This window comes from Asterias amurensis, chromosome 17, assembly GCF_032118995.1.
Source record: "Asterias amurensis chromosome 17, ASM3211899v1".
NCBI lineage: Eukaryota > Metazoa > Echinodermata > Asteroidea > Forcipulatida > Asteriidae > Asterias > Asterias amurensis.
The window spans coordinates 15,997,836-16,020,893 of NC_092664.1; the positions used below are offsets into that span (position 1 = coordinate 15,997,836).

The 23,058-nt window shown below is 40.4% G+C and overlaps 1 protein-coding gene across 2 annotated transcripts; it reads left to right on the forward strand.

The window, feature by feature from the left end:
- Positions 1–6,496: 6,496 nt before the first annotated feature.
- On the forward strand, positions 6,497–23,012 carry LOC139949953 (translation initiation factor eIF2B subunit delta-like). 2 transcript variants are annotated; one of them, XM_071948543.1, is made up of 11 exons: positions 6,497–6,581; positions 8,016–8,290; positions 8,621–8,759; positions 12,075–12,178; positions 12,444–12,625; positions 15,160–15,267; positions 15,818–15,920; positions 17,023–17,147; positions 18,425–18,602; positions 19,405–19,585; positions 20,324–23,012. In XM_071948543.1, exons 2-11 carry the CDS (start codon positions 8,018–8,020, stop codon positions 20,521–20,523), a joined length of 1,593 nt encoding a protein of 530 aa, XP_071804644.1. In that variant the 5' UTR covers positions 6,497–6,581; positions 8,016–8,017; the 3' UTR covers positions 20,524–23,012. The 2 variants fall into 2 exon arrangements, with proteins under 2 accessions (XP_071804644.1, XP_071804643.1); XM_071948542.1 differs by having other exon boundaries at positions 6,505–6,669.
- Positions 23,013–23,058: the final 46 nt, after the last annotated feature.

Consider the following 23,058-nt stretch of genomic DNA (forward strand, 5'->3'; position numbering starts at 1 on the left):
ACAGCCTATAGCTCCAATGCGAGGGGATATGTAGTTGAACAAATCAAGTTGTGTACAGCCTCCCTACCTCTGGAATGGGAAAAGGCGTATAACTTGGTATAACCATGATTCAACCTGGTATACAGCCTATAGCTCCAATGCGAGGGGATATGTAGTTGAACAAATCAAGTTGTGTACAGCCTCCCTACCTCTGGAATGGGAAAAGGCGTATAACTTGGTATAACCATGATTCAACCTGGTATACAGCCTATAGCTCCAATGCGAGGGGATATGTAGTTGAACAAATCAAGTTGTGTACAGCCTCCCTACCTCTGGAATGGGAAAAGGCGTATAACTTGGTATAACCATGATTCAACCTCGTATACAGCCTATAGCTCCAATGCGAGGGGGTATGCGATTGAACAAATCAAGTTGTGTACATCCTCCATCCCTCCCTCTGAAATGGGAAAAGGCGTACAACTTGGTATAACCATGATTGAACCTCGTATACAGGGTATAGCTGCAATGCGAGGGGGTAAAGTTGTGTACATCCTCCCTCCCTCCCTCCCTCCCTCCCTCCCTCCCTTTCTCTGGAATTGGAAAAGGCGTATAACTTGGTATAACCATGATTCAACCTGGTATACAGCCTATAGCTCCAATGCGAGGGGGTATGTGGTTGTACAAATCAAGTTGTGTACAGCCTCCCTCCCTCTGGAATGGGAAAAGGCGTACAACTTGGTATAACCATGATTCAACCTGGTATACAGCCTATAGCTCCAATGCGAGGGGATATGTAGTTGAACAAATCAAGTTGTGTACAGCCTCACTCCCTCTGGAATGGGAAAAGGCGTATAACTTGGTATAACCATGATTCAACCTGGTATACAGCCTATAGCTCCAATGCGAGGGGATATGTGGTTGAACAAATCAAGTTGTGAACAGCCTCCCTCCCTCTGGAACGGGAAAAGGCGTACAACTTGGTATAACCATGATTCAACCTGGTATACAGCCTATAGCTCCAATGCGAGGGGATATGTAGTTGAACAAATCAAGTTGTGTACAGCCTCCCTACCTCTGGAATGGGAAAAGGCGTATAACTTGGTATAACCATGATTCAACCTGGTATACAGCCTATAGCTCCAATGCGAGGGGATATGTGGTTGAACAAATCAAGTTGCGTACAGCCTCCCTCCCTCTGGAATGGGAAAAGGCGTATATCTTGGTATAACCATGATTCAACCTGGTATACAGCCTATAGCTCCAATGCGAGGGGATATGTGGTTGAACAAATCAAGTTGCGTACAGCCTCCCTCCCTCTGGAATGGGAAAAGGCGTATATCTTGGTATAACCATGATTCAACCTGGTATACAGCCTATAGCTCCAATGCGAGGGGATATGTGGTTGAACAAATCAAGTTGTGTACAGCCTCCCTACCTCTGGAATGGGAAAAGGCGTATAACTTGGTATAACCATGATTCAACCTGGTATACAGCCTATAGCTCCAATGCGAGGGGATATGTGGTTGAACAAATCAAGTTGTGTACAGCCTCCCTACCTCTGGAATGGGAAAAGGCGTATAACTTGGTAAAACCATGATTCAACCTGGTATACAGCCTATAGCTCCAACGCGAGAGGGGGTACATAGTTGTACAAATCAACTTGCGTACATCCTCTGTTTTGATTGGGTAAAAGGCAGAGACTTTGGTACCACCATGATTCAACCTGGTATACAGCCTATAGCCTCAATGCGAAGGTGTATGTAGTTGAACAAATCAAGTTGTGTACAGCCTCCCTCCCTCTGGAATGGGAAAAGGCGTATAACTTGGTATAACCATGATTCAACCTGGTATACAGCCTATAGCTCCAACGCGAGAGGGGGGTACGTAGTTGTACAAATCAACTTGCGTACATCCTCTGTTTTGATTGGGTAAAAGGCAGACACTTTGGTACCACCATGATTCAACCTGGTATACAGCCTATAGCCTCAATGCGAAGGTGTATGTAGTTGAACAAATCAAGTTGTGTACAGCCTCCCTCCCTCTGGAATGGGAAAAGGCGTATAACTTGGTATAACCATGATTCAACCTGGTATACAGCCTATAGCTCCAACGCGAGAGGGGGGTACGTAGTTGTACAAATCAACTTGCGTACATCCTCTGTTTTGATTGGGTAAAAGGCAGACACTTTGGTACCACCATGATTCAACCTGGTATACAGCCTATAGCTCCAATGCGAAGGTGTATGTAGTTGAACAAATCAAGTTGTGCACAGCCTCCCTCCCTCTGGAACGGGAAAAGGCGTAGAACTTGGTATAACCATGATTCAACCTGGTATACAGGCTATAGCTCCAATGCGAGGGGGTATGCGATTGAACAAATCAAGTTGTGTACAGCCTACCTCTTTCTGGAATGGGAAAAGGCGTATAACTTGGTATAACCATGATTCAACCTGGTATACAGCCTATAGCTCCAACGCGAGAGGGGGGTACGTAGTTGTACAAATCAAGTTGTGTACAGCCTGCCTCCCTCTAGAATGGGAAAAGGCGTATAACTTGGTATAACCATGATTCAACCTGGTATACAGCCTATAGCTCCAATGCGAGGGGGTATGTGGTTGAACAAATCAAGTTGTGTACAGCCTCCCTCCCTCTGGAATGGGAAAAGGCGTACAACTTGGTATAACCATGATTCAACCTGGTATACAGCCTATAGCTCCAATGCGAGGGGATATGTAGTTGAACAAATCAAGTTGTGTACAGCCTCCCTACCTCTGGAATGGGAAAAGGCGTATAACTTGGTATAACCATGATTCAACCTGGTATACAGCCTATAGCTCCAATGCGAGGGGATATGTAGTTGAACAAATCAAGTTGTGTACAGCCTCCCTACCTCTGGAATGGGAAAAGGCGTATAACTTGGTATAACCATGATTCAACCTGGTATACAGCCTATAGCTCCAATGCGAGGGGATATGTAGTTGAACAAATCAAGTTGTGTACAGCCTCCCTACCTCTGGAATGGGAAAAGGCGTATAACTTGGTATAACCATGATTCAACCTCGTATACAGCCTATAGCTCCAATGCGAGGGGGTATGCGATTGAACAAATCAAGTTGTGTACATCCTCCATCCCTCCCTCTGAAATGGGAAAAGGCGTACAACTTGGTATAACCATGATTGAACCTCGTATACAGGGTATAGCTGCAATGCGAGGGGGTAAAGTTGTGTACATCCTCCCTCCCTCCCTCCCTCCCTCCCTCCCTCCCTTTCTCTGGAATTGGAAAAGGCGTATAACTTGGTATAACCATGATTCAACCTGGTATACAGCCTATAGCTCCAATGCGAGGGGGGTATGTGGTTGAACAAATCAAGTTGTGTACAGCCTCCCTACCTCTGGAATGGGAAAAGGCGTATAACTTGGTATAACCATGATTCAACCTGGTATACAGCCTATAGCTCCAACGCGAGAGGGGGGTACATAGTTGTACAAATCAACTTGGGTACATCCTCTGTTTTGATTGGGTAAAAGGCGAACACCATAATGAACACCATTGATGAACATCATAACAGTTCTTTTAAATTATAACAAGACACGTTTTGTGTGTGCAATACATACACCATTGATAATAAAAGATTAAAACATAATTTTCACAAGACATTCATTGATAAAATAAATGAGGTTTAAAACAAACCTTTTCAAAAAAAATCATCCCTTTTAAAGTATCTTTCGAAACCTGTCTAAGCGATTATGTAATGTCCTCTTATTTGCATGATTTGGCCCAAGACAATTTTAAACTGGCAGTTTATCCAGTAAATATTTTGTACTGTGAAACCTTGCAAATGAGTAGGCCTATACAAATCATGCAAATCATGTTCATCGTCACAACGAAATTTCGTTCGGTGCTTTTATTTTTGAGTAAACAATATTTGCAAAAATCAATCATTTTTGTTCACTAGCATTAATTTTTTGTTTATATTGCATCATTTTGTTCATTTTACCCAAAGCACATGAGCATGAACTTAAACAGAAGTTTGAAAGGAATTTGTTTGTGAATCTTTGTACACATTATACAACATTTTTAGCAGGTGTTTTGACAAAATAAATTAGGGTTTTCAACACAAAGCTGGTTGTCCCCACAAGACTTGCAGCTAAAACAAAACCATAGAAACAATGTATCTCTATGTTAGTGAGAGTTGTTTGCCCTACTGATGAGTACTGGTGGTTCTTAAAAGAACCGTTTTCTGGTTGACTCACTTCTTCATTCTTCTAGAAATAGAAGTTTGTTCAAGTTTCAGCAAAACAGCCAGCGACTTCGCTTTTATAGTTGTACGGTCTCAACTTCTCGAAGAACAGCAAGCCGCCGTGCTTTTGAACGGCGGCATTTAGTGTACGGCACACGGGCGAAAGTGTCAAATGGTGCAGCGTTTTCATTTCCGAAATTTAGCCTTTTTACTCGTCAAGTTCCAGCTTTAAATGTTTTACGTTTAGTCTATAATATCATTCAAGGCGTCCACTTGAATCCACGGCTTGACCAAATTCGGCATTTTTTTTTACTTTCCGTAAAGTAGGACAGCGAAATACGAAGGAGTCGCAAGGCTGTTACATCCGTTCTACATGTGTTAATTACACATGATACTCATGATTATATTTCTACGCGAGATGTTTACTTGTCGAAAAATCTAAGCAAACAAAACATTTTAAATAAGAGTGAAGATTTTTTGTTCAAAAGTATCTCAAACAAAATAACCTGGAAAACTTTCATTGTGTTTGTCCTTTGTTTGCCAATGTTAACTCAGCAAAGGCGCACTACTTTCACCGGTGCGCGGAAGGTTTAAAGTTCTACGGTCGCGGAAATGTTGTCCGTGAAACTTTGAGCATGAGAGGCATGGACGTGTTTTTGTTTTTTGTTTTTTTCGGGGGGGGGGGGTGGGAGGTTTTAGCTCATTTAGACTAAATCTAAACTAGTACCTTCTGTAAACCCTGTAAGTTATTTGTAAATTTGTGAACTTTTATTTGTTGTTCTGTTCCGAAAGTGTATCATGGCTAGGCAATGGAAACTATTGGTAATTACTCAAAATGTAGCATAAAACCTTACTTGGTAACGAGTAATGGGGAGAGGGTGATAAAACAGTGTGAGAAACGGCTCCCTCTGAAGTAATAAGTATTTTTCCACGAATATGATTTTGAGACATCAAATTTAGAAATTGAGGTCTCGAAATCAAGCATCTGCGGAAAGCACACAACGTCGTGTGACAGGGGTGTTTTTTCTTTCATTATTATCTCGCTACTTCGATGACCGATTGAGCTCAAATTTTCACAGTTTGTTATTTTATGCATATTATGTTAAAATACACCAAGTGGGAAGACTGGTCTTTGACAATTACCAATAGTGTTCAATGTCTTTAAGATGGACTCATTGAGTTGTCATCAGTTGCACCCAAAAGCACCCACGAGAAAACAGAGCGTCGCGGGCCTCAAAATTGTACACTTATCCTAAACTATTTTACTCCATACTCGAAGATTTTGAGAGCTAACAAAGAAGTAACAGGTATTATATTCTTAGGGGCATCAAAATTATGGTGTGGGTCCAGGGGCCGGTGTCAGATGCAATTGTGTCCGCCATGTAATACTGTCCGTTCCGGACACTTTTGCATATGCAATTGTGTCCGGTATGCAAAAACCGTCCGGCGGACATGTATGTATGTGCACGCGTAAGCGAGCATGCATGCACTGAACCTGATGCAGCATGAACCACGTATTAATTTTTATGATTGCAGCGAATACCCAACGGCCGAACATTTCCCATGTCATTCATGACATGCACTTAGCTTGTAAAACAAAATGGCGAACGTGTTCCGTTGACCAAGGGCGATTATAGTTTACTGCAAGGACGGTTTTGCACGGGGCGGACACAACTGCATATGCAAACGTGTCCGGGCGGACACAATTGGCATATGCAATGTGTCCGGGTGGATACAACTGCATTATGCAGCAGCGTCCGGGCGGACACGATTGCATGTGCAAAACCGTCCGGCGGATGTCCTCCGGATAGTATTGCATAGAGGACATAATTGCATGCGACACCGGCCCAACGCCCGGTAAAAGCACCTCGGTTTGGGGTGTAATCAAGCCTTTGTTATAATAATAATGTAGTAAAATAGAAAAACTGACAAACTTTTCAAGCGCACTTCTAGTTCAAAGTAAAGAGACAAAAATTCGATATTTTGCCCAAAGTTTCGGGGTTAATCTGTGTGTTGACTTCCAAAATGTTGACGTCATCGCTGAAATAAAAATGGTCCTATTGGCCGAGAGGTTTAAGAAATTGAGTTTCTCAAGCTTTGGAAAATCACGACGGCGAGCCGGGTGTTTATTAGGTCTAGCTTTATAATGTTCCCAGTTTGGAGTTGTAGGGAGATAACTCGGCAGGCCTCACTGAGCAGAGAGTAATAGGGAGTCAATACATTAATTTCCTACCGTTCCAGTTCGCTCGTCCCCAGCGCCTTGCTTTGACTGGCCGCTGGGGCCAAGCGAACCGTTCCAGTAGTCATTCCATCGCCACTGGAGGGCGCTATAATTAGCTCACGCTTGCATCATCATCGCAGGTGAGTTTAATTTGACAAGTTTCGTTTTTGTTATGATGCGCAAACCCTGAGATTGATTGGGGTTTACAAAAGAACTTTAGAATATAAGGTAAGTTAACAACTATTTCGTAGTAGGTTTTAATCTCTACAAGACAATTTCTTGTTGTATTATGTGCAAAAACACAGAACAGATGTTTTGCCTGTCCAGTTTACGGACATCTCCTCCTCATCATATAATATAGCGAATAGTCAATATGGGTACCGGTCAACTCGGTCCCAAGCCAACTCGGTCCCAGTCAACTCGGTCCCAAGTCAACTCGGTCCCAAGTCAACTCATAAGCGTCCATATTGAGCATTTTGGGCGGAGCAAGCAAGGTTTTCAAGTGGATGTGTCAGACAAGTCTTCGTTGGACAACTCGTCGGTTCGGACAACTCAACGGTTGAGATAGCCCACCTTGTTGAGTTGAGCTGTAAATGGCTCCACTTTTAACATCGGTCTCACCACTGTCGCCACGACAGTGATGTGGCGACAGTGGTGAGACCGATGTTAAAAGCGGAGCCATTTACAGCTCAACAAGGTGGGCTACGCCTACGGTTGAGACAGACGGTTGAGACAGCTTGACCGTCTAGACAGCTCGACGATTCAGACAACTCGACTTTGTCCCTTTCTTTTTGACTCATTGGCCATTGCATTGACTTGATTGAGACAACTCAACGTACATGCTAGACAAGTCGACGGTTGAACAGACCTACGTTACTGACATGTTTACACAAATTTTCTGTAAATCCTTTATTAACCCTAATCCCAACCCTAACCCTAATCTTACCATAGCCCTACCATAATTACAAAGGAATCACAGGATCAGCATTCAGGAAGATTGTTTATTTACCCAAGTTGTTTGTTTTGATTGATGGCAAGATTATAATTTAATTATGATGTTTAACTCTCCTCCTAGAATCTGAGGCTGATCTGACCGATTGTTGGATTGCAGTAATTTATTTATTTAATATTCTTATTTCCAACTTTGTAAATCGCTTAGTTGGCCCATTTGCAATTTGAGGAAGGCTTAATATTGCCAAAGTCTTGCATCAATTATAAATTCACATATTGATTTTATTTGCCATAATTGTAACCCATTCATGATCCCGACTGTCGCAGGTGCTCACATGAAGTGAAAGAGCTATGATTCTTGATTTCTTACATCTTCAGAAAAAAAACTGGTGGAAAAAAGACATAAATACATGTACATAGCACAAATTCAGGACTAGAATTTCATCTGTAAATATGTTGAAAAGGCAAGGCCATTTTCATTTTGCAATAGGGCAATTCCGTTGGAAAATCTTAAAGTCTTTTGAATGGAACCTGCCAAGGCCAAGACCAGGCTGCCAGGGGTAACGGAGGCCATGACATCAGTTTTTACTAAGTTCCAGTTTTCTATGCCATATTTTTTAAAGCGATGGACACCAAACCCTCATCAGTGGCGACACCAGCAAAGACCCTGGACCAACAGGCCAAGAAATTATCAAAAAAGCAAAGAAGAGAGCAGAGGTTGCAGGAGCAAGGCAAACTAGACCCAGCAGGTAAACCCTTTGCAGCACCAACAGCAGCAGCAGCTGCAGCAGCGAGTGGAAAGACACCAGCAAAGACACCTGCAGCAGCCGCAGCGTCAGAGTCTCAGGGAACTCAGAAGAGTAAAGCCGAACTAAAGGCTGAAAGACGTGCCAAGCAGGTCAGTATTTCAGGGGTTTCCCTGAACTTTTCTTTCAAATCGCCTGCCGGACCAGTCAACCAGAATTGTGGGTAGCTTGCAAGGATTTTTCACTAGCCTGCATGATTTAATGCTTACAGTTTTCACAATGTGCAAGAACAAAATCCGGAAGTGAGGTTTGGACAATCTTAGGACCTTATTTCTGCCCTTAATAAGACTTTTTTTTCCAAATACTAAGACTTTTCAAACCGTTTTACAAACTAAAATAACTTATCTCACGGATTTTACCAATGACCCCTCATTTATTGTGACTCTGCCCTCAACATGAACAAAGTGTGCTTGTAATTCCAGGAGGCAGACAGACAACGAAAAGCCAAGGAAGCTGGCGGAGGCCATGGAGGGTCAACGGGGGTGCCAACTGGGGGGTCATCAGGGGTAACAACACACACGAAACTCAGAGCTTCAAAATCCACATCGTCAGATGGACCAGGTTGGTAACAATAATAATAATATATTTATTACGAGCTTAGTACGGATGTTTCTAAGAGCACATTCATTTTTTTCCTGCAAGTATGCGGGATTTGAATTATGAGACCTACTCCTTTTACATAGCATTTTCTGGCTGAAAAAGTATACAAAAGAGTAGAATTATTTAATATTTAAAAAATTATTTGTTAAGAGCACCCGATTCAAGCTCTGGTGTTTGTGATCAGCAGATTGTGGGTTCAAGTCCCGGTCGTGACACCTGTGTCCTTATTTTTTAAAGCAAGACACTTAACCATGATTGCTTCGTTAAATTAGGGAGGTAGTGCTTTCTGCTCTACCAGCCAGGCTTCGGATTGATGATACCCAAGCCTACATTCGTATGGACTGTAAAGGGGTTAACCCTGTTTCAACCCCGGAGTAGGTGGCAATGGCCCCTGGAAAAATAGTTGAATTGTAGCCCACACCTTGAGGCCTTGTGTGTCTGGCGACTTGCGTTAAAGAACAAAATTCTAAATAATTCTTACATGTCTAAGGTTATGATAATTTCCTTGCAATGAAGTTACATCTTTTGACCCCTACCTGTAGGTCAAATGGTAGGAGGCCCTCTATTGACCGATAGTGGTATGTATCTGTATGGTGCCTGTCAGTGGTCAGTGCAATCATTTTTTTTTTAAATCTTGAAACTTTAACTTACAGCATCTCATGTCAAACCAGTTCATCTAAGACTTCATTTGCATTGGATATTAAATTTATAGGTTACTGTGTACCATGGTAAACTTTTATTCTTGGTTGGGTTGAGTTACACAATGTACCATCCACGGGACTTAAATTTAGGGAAACAATCAACAAAAATGCATGAAGAGCTTGTAGTGAAAAATAATAATAATAATAATAATAATAATAATAATTGTGGCTTCTTATATAGCGCACATGTCCATCACCCAGTGACGCGCCTGTAACATACAGTATTTCCTGCCAGATGTTGGACTACGTTTGAATTATGACACCTTATTCTGATAGCACCATGTAATGCTTTACAAGGTGCTGTGGCGCAATTTGCTGCCGATGTTCTGACTAGACCGGTGTTTATTTTACAAGGACAAGGGGTTTCTGTCCCAGTGCTAAAATGACTGGGCTCTGGCCAGTAGGCATGTGTGGGTTACTGGCGTAATGTGAAACTACAGGACTCTAGCCAGTGGTCTAGAGGGTATTTGGTTACTAGTAACTTTGTTGCAGTGTCATGGCCGAGTGGTTGAGAGCACTAGATTCAAGCACTGGTGTTTGATCAGCAGGGTGTGGGTTTGAATCCCGGTCGTGACACTTGCTACACAAAATTGGGGAGGTAGTGCTTCCTGCTCTACTGACCAGGCTTCGAATTGATGATACCCAAGCCTACATTCGTATGGACTGTGAAAAGGGTAACCCTGTTTCAGCCCTAGGAGTAAGTGGCAACGGCCTCTGGAAAATATTATTGTAGCCCACACCTTGAAGTGGCCTTCAGGCCTTGTGTGTCGGGTGACTTTCATAAAAAAATTTAAAAATGAAATTAAAAAAAAAGTCAATGTTTGAATTACTGGACTCTGGTCAGAGTACAATGTATTTCAAGCCCTTGGGTTTACTGAGTCTGGCCTGTGCTCCAGTGGATATTTCAACCTATGCATTGGCTTACACCACTTTACATTCAGCCACCCGTCTTTCACCAAGCGCCTCAACACAATAATTCTTTGTTTATTTCCTCATGGGTTGATTGTACATGGGTATCATTTGTTGATCACTGAGGTGGCATTACACATTTTACTTGGAAGTGATTGTTGTTTTTGTGGTTTTTTAAGATCAATTTCATAAATTTACATATATAACAACGCCCCGGCCAGATTGCAGACTAGGGCTATTGAGATGAATGTTAATATTGGGCTTTATGCTTGTAAGGTTTTTTGCTTTCGTGCTTTGTGCTCCCAAGGTTTTTTTCTTTTCGTAACAGCCTATCAAATCCCTGATTTAAAAGGAATGATCAGGTTGCTAAAGTTTCCATTAAATTGTTGATGTCCTTATGGTACCATAAGCATGATGTTTATAGTCTTGGTGCAAGGCATTTTTCTATATAATATTGTCTGTCATACATGTACATGTCATACCACTGGTAATAATGAGCTACCATGTCTTGTATTGAGACTAGACTGTTGGTAAATGAAGGGCTATCAGCTTGTGGGTACTTTTCCATGCAAATACTTGCTTTACTGTTGCTGAAAGAGGGAATACAAAGCACATAGTTATGTCGTTGGATGCGGGATGAGTTGGTTGATGGGAGAAGCCAGTGCTTTTTGGGAAGAGTTGGTTAAGCATAGTACAATGTGGTTTCTTGGCGTGTGCAGAGTTTCTAGCCTTTGTTTTCTAGGGGCATGTGCATTGCATTATATTACATCGCATTGGAAATTTAAAATTGCATTAGTTTCTTGTTGTTATGTTTGTTATTTTCTGAATTTGTAACCTCCCAAGTAAAGGATTGATAAAACTTAATTACATGTAGTAGCGAACAAATTCTATAATAATGTTTGAGTTTAGCAAACACTGTGAACGGTCTGGATGTGATTTCTCTACAAAAATGGTAAGGCGGCTCACTTGCATGTGATATTAGTAGGGATATCCCGACCAATAACATCACATGCATTTTTGTAGAGAAATCACAATGAAACCAATTGAGAGAGGATAACTACCGGTAGTTTTTTAGCAGACCAGTTTTGTGCATTGATTAGAATTTGATTCATACTGCAGAGCTCAAATTTGTAGGGAAACCTACAACACAGTAGAGCTTGTATGTAGCTCAGAACTTGTACAGGACCAGACTAATTAAATCAAACAGTTTGATACCTTTAAATTTGAACAATCATGAAAAGAAAATGTGTCATTTGTCTCAGGGGTACGTACTGTTTACTTTGATAATCAAAGACTAGATTGCACTGAATGTTTTCCCTTTTTGTCTAAGTCTAAAAAGATATGACACAGTTGTGAGTTTGTTTTTATCCAAGTGGAGACTTTTGGACGGTGTTTTTTCACAGTTCTCGCCAGCAGTGCGCATGCTCAGACCTACGCGCTCAATACTGAGCGTTTGTGCGCATGCTCAGAGCCCTCATCAAAAAAGGACCGGTATGTCTGCTGCCGCCAGCATCTAAAAAGTCTCACATTAAAAAAAAAACCAGACTCACACACTTGTACAGTTGCAATTTTCAAACCATAAAGATTCTGAAGTAATCCTGGTGAAACATAAATTTCTGTTACTTTCTAATGCTTACCACTTTTTGATGTTTGTCCTCAATTGTAGCCTCGAGTTTGTCCAAGAAAGAGCCTCCTCGTGTGTCGGACGCGTTAAAGCAAGATGATCCAAAGGTGCAGAAGAGAAGAGCCAAGAATTTGGAGAGACATCAGGTAAGGTAGACCAGTTAAATCTCCTTCATCCTTCTGAAATCATCATCACTGGTAACTTTAACATTCATGTTGATGCAACCATTTAACACCAATGCAAAGTATCTGCTTCAGACTTTCGATCTTACCAAGCAAATCAAGGAGCCAACTCATCGTCTCGGTCAATGCATGGACGTTGTCGTAGCTTAATTTTATATTCTCGTGGTTGCATAAAGTAAACATTTGTGTGAAAATAATAGTTTTGTATTTTTGTCTATATTATGTGTAGCTTCCACAACGAGCTGAGATCGAGCGCAAAGTCAGTCTGTTCTCTCATCTGGATCAATATGAGAGACAGGTGTCGATCACTAGAGGGCTGAGCTTCGGTGGCGGTAGCGGAGGGATCCATCCAGCTATTATGAGATTAGGATTACAGTATGCAGAGGGGATTATCTGCGGAGCTAATGCAAGGTAAGATAACTGCAGGAGTGGGTGTTGGAAGAGGGTAAATACAGAAGACCTCGGCTACTTTTGTATTTTTCTTGACTCATTAACAGTCCTAGAAATACACAGAGGCCATGGCCCTGCATGGTCTCGGCCTTGATGACCCTTCAAACAGTTTTCCATAGACTTACAGGCAGTGAACACTATTGGTAAATGTCAAAGACCAGTTTCTCACTTAGTGTATCTCAACATATGCATAAAATAACAAACCTGTGAAAATTTGAGCTCAATCGGTCGTCGAAGTTGCGAGATAATAATGAAAGAAAAAAAACACCCTTGTCACACGAAGTTGTGTGCTTTCTGATGCTTGATTTCGAGACCTCAAGTTCTAAACTTGAGGTCTCGAAATCAAATTCGTGGAAAATTACTTCTTTCTCGAAAACTACGTCACTTCAGAGGGAGCTGTTTCTCACAATGTTTTATACTATCAACCTCTCCCCATTAATCGTAATCAAGAAAGGTTTCATGATGATAATTTTTTTGAGTAATTACCAATAGTGTCCACTGCCTTTAAGATTTTCCGATGGAGGTGCCCTTTGCAAAATGAAATTAGCCCAGCATTCTCATGTTTACAACTGATATCATTTACAACCTATCGGACCTGCAACTAGGCATGACACTCCTCTCTCAATACTCCTGGACAAGAACACCCAACCTACAGAACCCTGTGGTAGAGGTGGAGCACTTATGCGCACCAACCAACAACAACTCTCTGGTGACCTTGGGATGGTTGGTATTGGATTACAGCAGCTTCAGAATATAATGATTTCTAAACAATAATTCAGTTAATAAAGTGAGGGAGCTTGAAGCAGTTTTAGTTTAATCTGCCGCTAGAGGGCGCTCTTACATTTAGTGACCTAATTGGTATTATTTTTTTAAACCAGACCTTTGCCAGAGTTGTAATAAGTTATGGTAAAGCATCAAAAGGTGTACATATCAACCTAAAATCCAACCCTAAAGTAACTTTTTTTCAAAGTATGTTCAATTCAATTCAATTCAATTCAATTGTTTATTGTCACACATATAAATACATATACAGTGAAATTCACTTTGGCTTGCGAGTCTAAAAATATTGAAAAATGACAAAAGTTACAAAAAGTACAGAAAACCCTTAAACCACATAGGCATAGAATAACGAACAAATAAACAGAATGCGCACATTATGCAGAGAGACAATAAGAACTATCGTACTATCGTAATAATTGTGTTGGAACTTATTGTTTGTCTTTATGAGAGGGCTACGCTTAATGGGAGACTTTTTGAGTACTCTGCCACTAGAGGGCAGCAGACCTACCAGGTAAGGGTGCACAACTCCTATAGCAAACAATGGTAAATGCTAACAATTCAAAAATATCCAAAAATATTTAGAAGTCTCTCAGCCTCTTGAAAATTAAATCAGATACATTGTCATACAACTAAACTTCAGATTTCTTCTCAATTTTTGGTAGGTCAGCATTTTGGAATTTTTGCTAATTATCCTAGAAGAAACACTCCCAAAAACTCATGCACACCGCTTGTTATCATTGGGGAACTCGTGTCCAGTACGTCCTGTTCCAGAACAGTTTGGTTTATGCTGGCAATGTGTTATGAAAAACAAAATACAGTTTGACTTAATCTAAAATACAAAATCAAAAACACGCAAAACACAAGGTATTTGCTGTCAGTGACCGTCACTCATGCTTCTCCTATTCCTAAGTTGTTGACATTACCTGGTGAAGAGCGCCCTCTCTTGGTGATTGGCAGATAGTCTAAAGTTTCCCATTGATTTTGGCTGTCAACCCCAATCAACTACCCCCAGGGGCACATTGCCACCTACTCCTGAGCCCCAAAAAGGGTTTACCCCTTCACAGACAGCAAGGATGTAGACATGGTTATCATCTATCATCTACCTCACCCTCCTCTACAAAATGCAGAACCAAGCTATTGCAGTCAATCCACACCTATACCTCAACCCAGCAATCCCATGTAATACTAGATCATACCACCCAAATAAATATCAGATCATCCCATGTAGGATATAGTCATTCTCAAACTCATTTTTCCCAAGAACCGTCATCTGGTGGAACTCACTCCCTGGCAACATCATCGCCTCCCCTTCAGTTGAGGTATTCAGGGGAGTGGTGACTGCTCACCTATAAGCAGCAACGAGTCTTTTTTTACTTGCACCTTGTACAAACACCCCCCTGCACCGCTCATGGACAAGTAGTCCCTCGGCTTTACGTCCTGTCTTATGGACCCTACCGAGTATCCAAGTGTCATGACCAGGATTCGAACCCACACTCTGCAGCTGACAACACCAGAGTTTGTGTCTAGTGAACTAGACCGCTCGACCACGACACGCCAATGCTTGTACTTAGTTCTTTTTAAATCTGTTTAAATTATTGTTAATATCTGTATATTGTTGTAATGCGCATCTGTACATATTGTTTATGAAACTTGCACATAATAAATGAATAAATTATTATTATTATTATTATTTTTGTTGTGATATGTCATTGCAGATGTATAGCCATGTTGCATGCTTTCAAGCAAGTCATAGCGGACTACACCACCCCGCCCCAGAAGGAATTATCTAGAGATCTAGAAAGTAAAATCAAACCATACATCAGGTAATTGACTCCTTGTACAACCTCCAGGGCCCAATTTCATAGAGATGCTAAGCACAAAAATTTGCTTAGCATGAAATTTCTTCCTTGATAAAAACAGGATTACCAACCAAATTTCCATATGTTGCATATTCCTTATTAATGGTATTCAACTGTTGTTTGCTTATCCTAAAAATTAAGTGGCAATTTGGAAGGTAATCCTATTGTTATCAAGGCAAAAATTTCATGCTTAACAAATTTTTGTGCTTAATAATAATAATAATAATAATGAACCATTTTTGTATAGCGCATATCATAATCACAGACAAGTCTCTATGCGCTTTGCAGCTCTTTGAAATTAGGCCCAGGATTTTTTGTTTTGAGGGTTTGAAAATTGTGTGAACTATAACATGTTGGCTAGTGAAAAAAACTGAGGGCGCCCCAACAGTTTGGTTGACTCGTCCGGTGGGCTAGTGGACAAATTAATGAGGGAAACCCCCTGAATTGTCATGATTGTTTTTGAGATTTGGAGTGTCCAATGTTTAACTTTGATGTGTATCTGATTTGATTGTAGTTTTCTGAATGTATGTCGACCTAAGTCAGTGAGTATGGGGAACGCCATCAAGTATGTCAAGCTACAGATCAGTCAGATTCCCCAGGACATGGCTGATACAAAGGTATGTATACACCAATACACCAAAGACAAAGAGCAAGGTCGAGTGCGAACATTTAGTCGACCCCTGATTAACCACTGACCAACACTGACATGCGCAGTGTCGCACTCATTCGAAAGACTTGTTTGAAAGTCTAGTTAGCAATCTTGAACATTTCTGCATTTTCGCTGTAGGGGCGCTGGTTCCCTTCTGCTCTTTACACATGTTAGCATGAAACAGGCTATTGGGACCAGTGAAGAAACCATGATCATGATGCTGGTTCCAAATGGTCAACCACAGTAGTCTACCAATGTTCGACCAGCGTGGGTTCGTTTCAAACTAGTCAACCTTTAGTTAACCATGGTGCACACTCGAACTTGCTCACACCTGCTGCATTATAAGACCGGTTGGCTGAAGCATGTCTGGCGGTCCTAGTGACACGCTAGTTGGTGTGCAAGCTTATGCTTGGTCACTGATAATGCATAATGCAATTTAGCCTGATGTTCTTACTACTTTAGTCTGTTTTCTATTTTTGTTTTACCCTTGGGAAAAATCTGATTTTTTGTTATTCTACATGTTCTAAGTAAGGCCTGAAAAGTCTATTAAAGACATTGGACACTATTGGTAATTATCAAAGACTAGCCTCCACAGTTGGTGTATCTCAACATATGCATAAAATAACAAACATGTGAAAATTTGAGCTGAATCGTTCATCGAACTTGCGAGATATAAATGAAAGAAAAAACACCCTTGTCACACAAAGTTGTGTGCGTTTAGATGGTTGATTTCGAGACCTCAAGTTCTAAATCTGAGGTCTCGAAATCAAATTTGTGGAAAATTACTTCTTTCTCGAAAACTATGGCACTTCAGAGGGTGCCGTTTCTCACAATGTTTTATACCATCAACCTCTCCCTATTACTCGTCACCAAGAAAGGTTTTATGCTAATAATTATTTTGAGTAATTACCAAAAGTGTCCACTGCCTATAAAAGCACTGGACACCTTCAAATTGTCAAAGACCAACAAGAATAACAAATAAGGAGAATTTCACCTCGTGATTATTTTCTGTGACATTGCACTCAATCCATCGAACACTTATTATTAACAAACTTTATATTTTTTCTTAGGCAAAGGAACATCTATATCAGTGCATTGACTCTTATGTGAATAAGATTATTCTGGCTGCTGTAGCAATCTCTAAAGATGCCATAAAGAAGATTAAAAATGGAGATGTAATCCTCATATACACATGGTATGTAAAACTATGTCAACTAAATAAACTATAATAGTGGTTTCGAATCCCACCAGAGTTACATGCCTGTGATATTTTTTCACAGGACTCGGGAAAGTACTGAGTATACAGTGCTAACACACATCGGTGTCAGGTAAAAATCAAAATTAATATTCTTTATCCCCGGTGCAAATTTAACATCTCTTATTATCGTTGCGGTACCCGCTGCCAAAAACATAGGATTCGAACTGCCTCTAGCTGCCAGGCAACCTCGGTAGTCTAGTTGGTAAGACACTGCTCTAGAATTGCAAGGGTCATGGGTTCGAATCCCACCCGAGTAACATGCCTGTGATATTTTTTCACAGGACTCGGGGAAAGTACTGAGTATACAGTGCTAACACACATCGGTGTATGGGTAAAAACCAAAATTAATATTCTTTATCCCTATGCAAATTTAACATCTCTTATTATGTTAGTAAACTTGCAGGGTACAACCATGTCATAATTCTCTCTTGAGGGAGTGTTGGCTCTGAAAAGAGCCGGTTTGGTCTCAACGTTTCAAACAGTATTCTCCTGAAATATCTGTTTTTCGATGGAAACAATTCAAATATAAAACAAAGCCATTTTTCAATGATTGTCAGTGTAAGCCATAGGTTCTGTATACTAGAAGTTGATAGTGCTTGTAAAAGAGCCCAGAACACTTATAAATAATAATAATAATATTATTCTTGTAAAGTGCCCATGTCCGTCACTCAGTGACACTCCTGGCGCTGTAACACACAGTATTTCCTGCGAGAAATGGAAGAGTAGGTGTTAACGCAGGTGTTTCTACTTCACATACATGTAGCAAGCACCCTTGTTTACAAGTTTTCCTCAGGCTTGAGAGCTACAGTGAAAGGGTAGGGGTTAACCCTGGTGTTTCTGCTTCACATAGCAAGCACCCTTGTTTTAAGGTTTCCTCAGGCTTGCAAGCTACAGTGATTTAAAGTTCACTTATGAGGCATTCTTGGTTTCATCACAAGATATATATAATAACTGACGCTTATCATGGAAGAGTAGGGATTATTACCCCCGGTGCTTCTGGTTCACATAGCACCATTGTTTAAAGGTTTCCTCAGGCTTGCAAGCTACAGTGATTTAAAGTTCACTTATGAGGCATTCTTGGTTTCATCACCATAAGTACAAAATAAAAATAATAGTAATAATAAGACCTTATTGCCCGGACCGGACAAAATGTCTGTCTTTCGATAGAAATAATTCAAATATAAAACAGAGCATTTCCTGTCATTGTTTCACAGTTCTTCCCTGATATACAAAGTTCTTTGTGACGCCCATGAAGCCGGCAAAACGTTCCGGGTGATCGTGGCCGATAGTAGACCCAAATCAGAAGGCATTGAAGCTGTACGTCGACTCATGAAACATGGAATCAAGTGTACATACATCCTGATCAGCGCAATCTCATACATGATGCAAGAGGTTTGTGCTAGAAGTGCATTTAAAAATCAGAATCTCTTAAATGTGTTGATCCACAGAACAGTAAGCTTAATTTGAAGTTTTATATAGCAACAAGTCAATTTTTTTTCTAGTTTAAGAGAAAGACAAGCACAGTGTTAGCTTTTTTTTGTTAATTTACCATGATTGTAGGGCCTCAATTCAGTCAACTACATGTAAGTGAGACTTTGTTTTTCATACTAAAGTAGTTTTTTTCTGTGAAATACTTTTCTCTGAAATGAAGTCATAATCAAGAAAACTGGATCTAAAAAAATCTAAACAAAAAATGTATCAAAGATGCTATGTCAGATTTTTGGCCAATTTGACCCCAAAAAATTGATTTAAAATTCAACAGGTATTTTGATGGGGGGTCGAGAAAGTAACAAGCTTTCATATGAGCCATTGCTCGAAAAAGTCCGCCAATTATTAGTAGCAGTGAAATAAAGTGCTCAAAATGAGTTTTTGTCGGGATCCCGACAATATACCACGTGACCAATTCTTATGTGTTTATAAGAAACGTTTCAAATTTTTGTCATGGTTCCTGACCATTACAAGTAAAAGTTGAACTTGTTTTCGTTAGCGCGGGTGATACTCTTTGAAATATACACTCAAAAAAATCTATTTTTTAATGTTTGGGGCAACAAATCTGACATAGCATCTTTAACCAAAGTTATAACAATCGAAGTTAAGGACTTTGTATTTACATGCTTAAAATTGTACATGGTGGGATTGTCCATAAATGTCATAGTCTAGTTTATTTTTCTTTGTTCATCCCAAAACTGTCAAGGTATCCAAGGTGTTCTTAGGAGCTCATGCCTTATTGGCCAATGGTTACGTCATGTCTAGGGTGGGGTCATCCATCATTGCCATGGTAGCCAAGGCGTACAACGTGCCCGTTCTTGTCTGCTGTGAAACCTACAAGTTTAGTGAACGTGTACAAACGGATAGCTTTGTCTTCAATGAGTTGGGTAAGTATTGAGTATTTGCATTGTATCATTGTATGGCATGTCATAACCGAATGGTCTAGTACACCATACTGAATCATTAAATCAAAACAGTTTTTGGTTTCATGATTTTCTGGTGACATTTTTACAAACGCTTTTCAAAGACCAACTCGACCGATCCAAGGCAATGTGTTCCTTTAAAGAAATGAACAATATTATCAACGTATGGGCGTTTGTGATGGTTATACAGAAATAAATGGTCTTGCTCACCAAATAATATAATGTGTAGCCCTTGTCAGGAACAAAGGACATCTGTGATGCTATCAAGCAAAATGAGTCTTTTGCTGTGGTCGACCCGGGTCTTTTTTTATTTTTTTTATTATGAAAAGAGAACAATCTATGGTTTAAAACTGTTAAAACCCTATGAAACTGAGAAAAAGGGAACAGTCAAAGTGTTTATTGAACATACATCGACATTTTCTCTCAATGCTAGTTTTAACCCGTTTTCGATTTTATTAATCGGGAAGGAAGTTGCCAATATAAAGGAAAATACGATTTGGCATTTAATTTAATTGGTAAATTAAATGCCAAATCGTATTTAATTTTACCCAAAAATGCTTTTGAAAATTTCACTCTTGTTGGCTTGCTTTGGCTTGTTTAGGCTTGTTTATCCATTCTGATATTTCCGACAAACGACTCATTTAGCTTGATTGCATTTTTTCTATGTCTAAACCTTTGTGTTCTTATTTCTTCCTTGTACAGGAGATCCAGATGATCTAGTGAAGATCAGGAAACCCACCCAGTACCTAAAGGACTGGAGAAACATCCAGTCCCTAACCATCCTCAACCTCGTCTATGATGTCACACCACCTGACTTCATCTCCATGGTGATCACCGAGATTGGCATGTTACCATGCACGTCAGTACCCGTTGTGTTGAGAGTCAAGAATGTCGAAACGTAACCCATCGTGTCCTGGACAGACCTGGAAGTAGTTGCAGGCCCGGGAGGCCATTGCCCATGGTCTTGGCCTTCGGCCCCTTCAAAAGTTTCTCATTGGTTTTAAGATTTTCCAATGGAATTGCCCTCTGCAAAATGAAAATTGCTTTGCCCTTTTGAAGATGAAATTCCAGGCCTGTTTGGAGACCTTAGAAGTCGAACAAATCTACATATAATCTGTCGTATTTTTTTAAGGGAGTGCCCTCAAACCAATAAGGGTAAAGTATCTTGCTCTAGAATACAAACTGGAACCCACAGAAACATCAGAGCTTCAATCCCGGCACTCTTAACCACTCAGCCACGACACGCCAAAGTGACTTATTGTAAAAACAATTTTACCATTGTGCAACAATGTCATATTTTTGTCAAAGGGAGTGCCTAAGAAGTTGTTCTAGGTAAGAAGGAATGTTAAAGTAGGCAGTGCCCGAAATCCAGTGGACTGCAGAACACTTCGCTGGGCCCTGACGTTAGGGCTCGCCCTTAATAATAATAATTATAATATCAAAGTCTTATATAGCGGACGTATCAACCAAACAAGGTACTCGAGGCGCTGAGTATACAAACTTTCAGAAAGATAAGTTATTGCAGTGATGAATTCTGAGACCCAATTATTTAACACTAGCCGGCATACAGTATGTTTATTAAAAACTGCTACGACTAGTAAGCACCACCTGTCAACTTGCCCAGTGGGCTACTAAAAACTGTGCAACCTACTTGTGTATTTTGTTAAAATTTCTTTCTTTTCAGATGTGAATAATACATTTTTCAAATGTGTCTTGAATGTTTGAGTGTAACTCTATTTGCCTATTATACTGGTTGTAATTGCTACCATTAATGCATCAACAAGATACAGTTATACATGTTTAAAATCAGGGCTACTAAAACTTACTGGGGCAAGTTAAAGAGATAATAATGAAAGAAAAAACACCCTTGTCACACGAAGTTGTGTGCTTTCAGATGCTTGATTTCGAGACCTCAAAATCTAATTCCGAGGTCTTAAAATCAAATTTGTGGAAAATTACTTCTTTCTCAAAAACTACATCACTTCAGAGGGAGCTGTTTCTCACAATGTTGTATACTATCAACCTCTCTCCCCATTACTCGTTACCAAGTAAGGTTTTATGCTAATAACTATTTTGGCCACTGCCTTTAACAAAAAGCTCATTGTGCTGAACTACAGGAACATTCCTACATAAGAGAACCACCTTTTTGTATTGTGAATATTCAAATTAAAGTCTACGGTGGTCCGAATCTTTGTGCTTAGGTGGTTTGAGAAAGTCACATATTTATGTGGTCATCGCTTTTATTCTGAATGGAATGTATAACTTGGAAGGATACTGTTTCCTCTGCAAATGTAGTCTAGGTGCAAGACGTTATTAACCATCACTCGACTATCACAATCCCCTGCTCCACTTCTCCTCGCTGCGCGCCTTACTATCGAATGTTAGCAGGCGCTGTTGGAGAACTTCCATATCACCCCACCCCATGGCCCACCACACTCAAAACACATGCTGGTGGATGGGGTCGCAGCTTATAGAAATGCCCTCTACCATTGGAATAGTCGTAGTGTGTGTAGCGTTGAGTGTACCGTAGAGGTTGGCAAACACAATAAGAACGTCTTGCACCAAGACTACTGCTAATGCTGCGAAGGATGCAAGGGAAGATATATTTACAAGTGTCTCATACATTTCAAGAGGGATGTTTTCAGTTAACTCTTTCACTAGCGGCTGGTTTAAATCCCCTCAGAAAATTAGTTTTGAACAAAACATTAAGTCTGCACGCCCAGACATAATTCAGAATGGGAAACAGGACTCTTTAGGGTATAATCGTGACCTGTTCCGGGGTGTCGTTTCTTGCAAAAGAAACAAGTAAAAACTTATGTGCACATACTGTATTACCAAGTTATCATTAAAATAAAAGGTGCCTGAAATGGATACTCCGAAATAAGAAGTGTGGTGCTAAGTGGTGCTTTGAAAGTACTAAGTGTTCTCATTTTAACAAGTGTTCTCAAATTACAAGATCTTACTGTAGACTAAAACATCTGCAAGAGAAATACAAGTCTGCACTTACAGAAGATTTCTGCTCTTCTTTGAGCATGTTGAATGATTTGGCAAGTGTATGGTGCGTTTACTCCTGCATTGGTTAGCATTCTGTGCTAACCTCCTTAACAGTTAGTTGATTGCAAGCAAAGAATGCTACCCTGATGGATTATAAGGCCCAATTTTATGGCTCTGCTTACCACCAAACTCTGCGCTTGCGATCACCATTCTACGCTAATTGTGCAATGGCCAAATTTCTGCGCTAGCTGTGTAAAGCGAAAGAATGCCTAGTAACATGGAGTACGCACACACACAAGCAAAAATTTCCTGCCAACACATGAGATTTGACAAAGTGCGGAATTCTCTGTTTCTGTAAGCGTTGATCCTTTGCTTCACACATGTACTATAAGGAGAGCCCCAGGCATGCCAGGGCCCAATTTCATAGAGCTGCTAAGCAGACA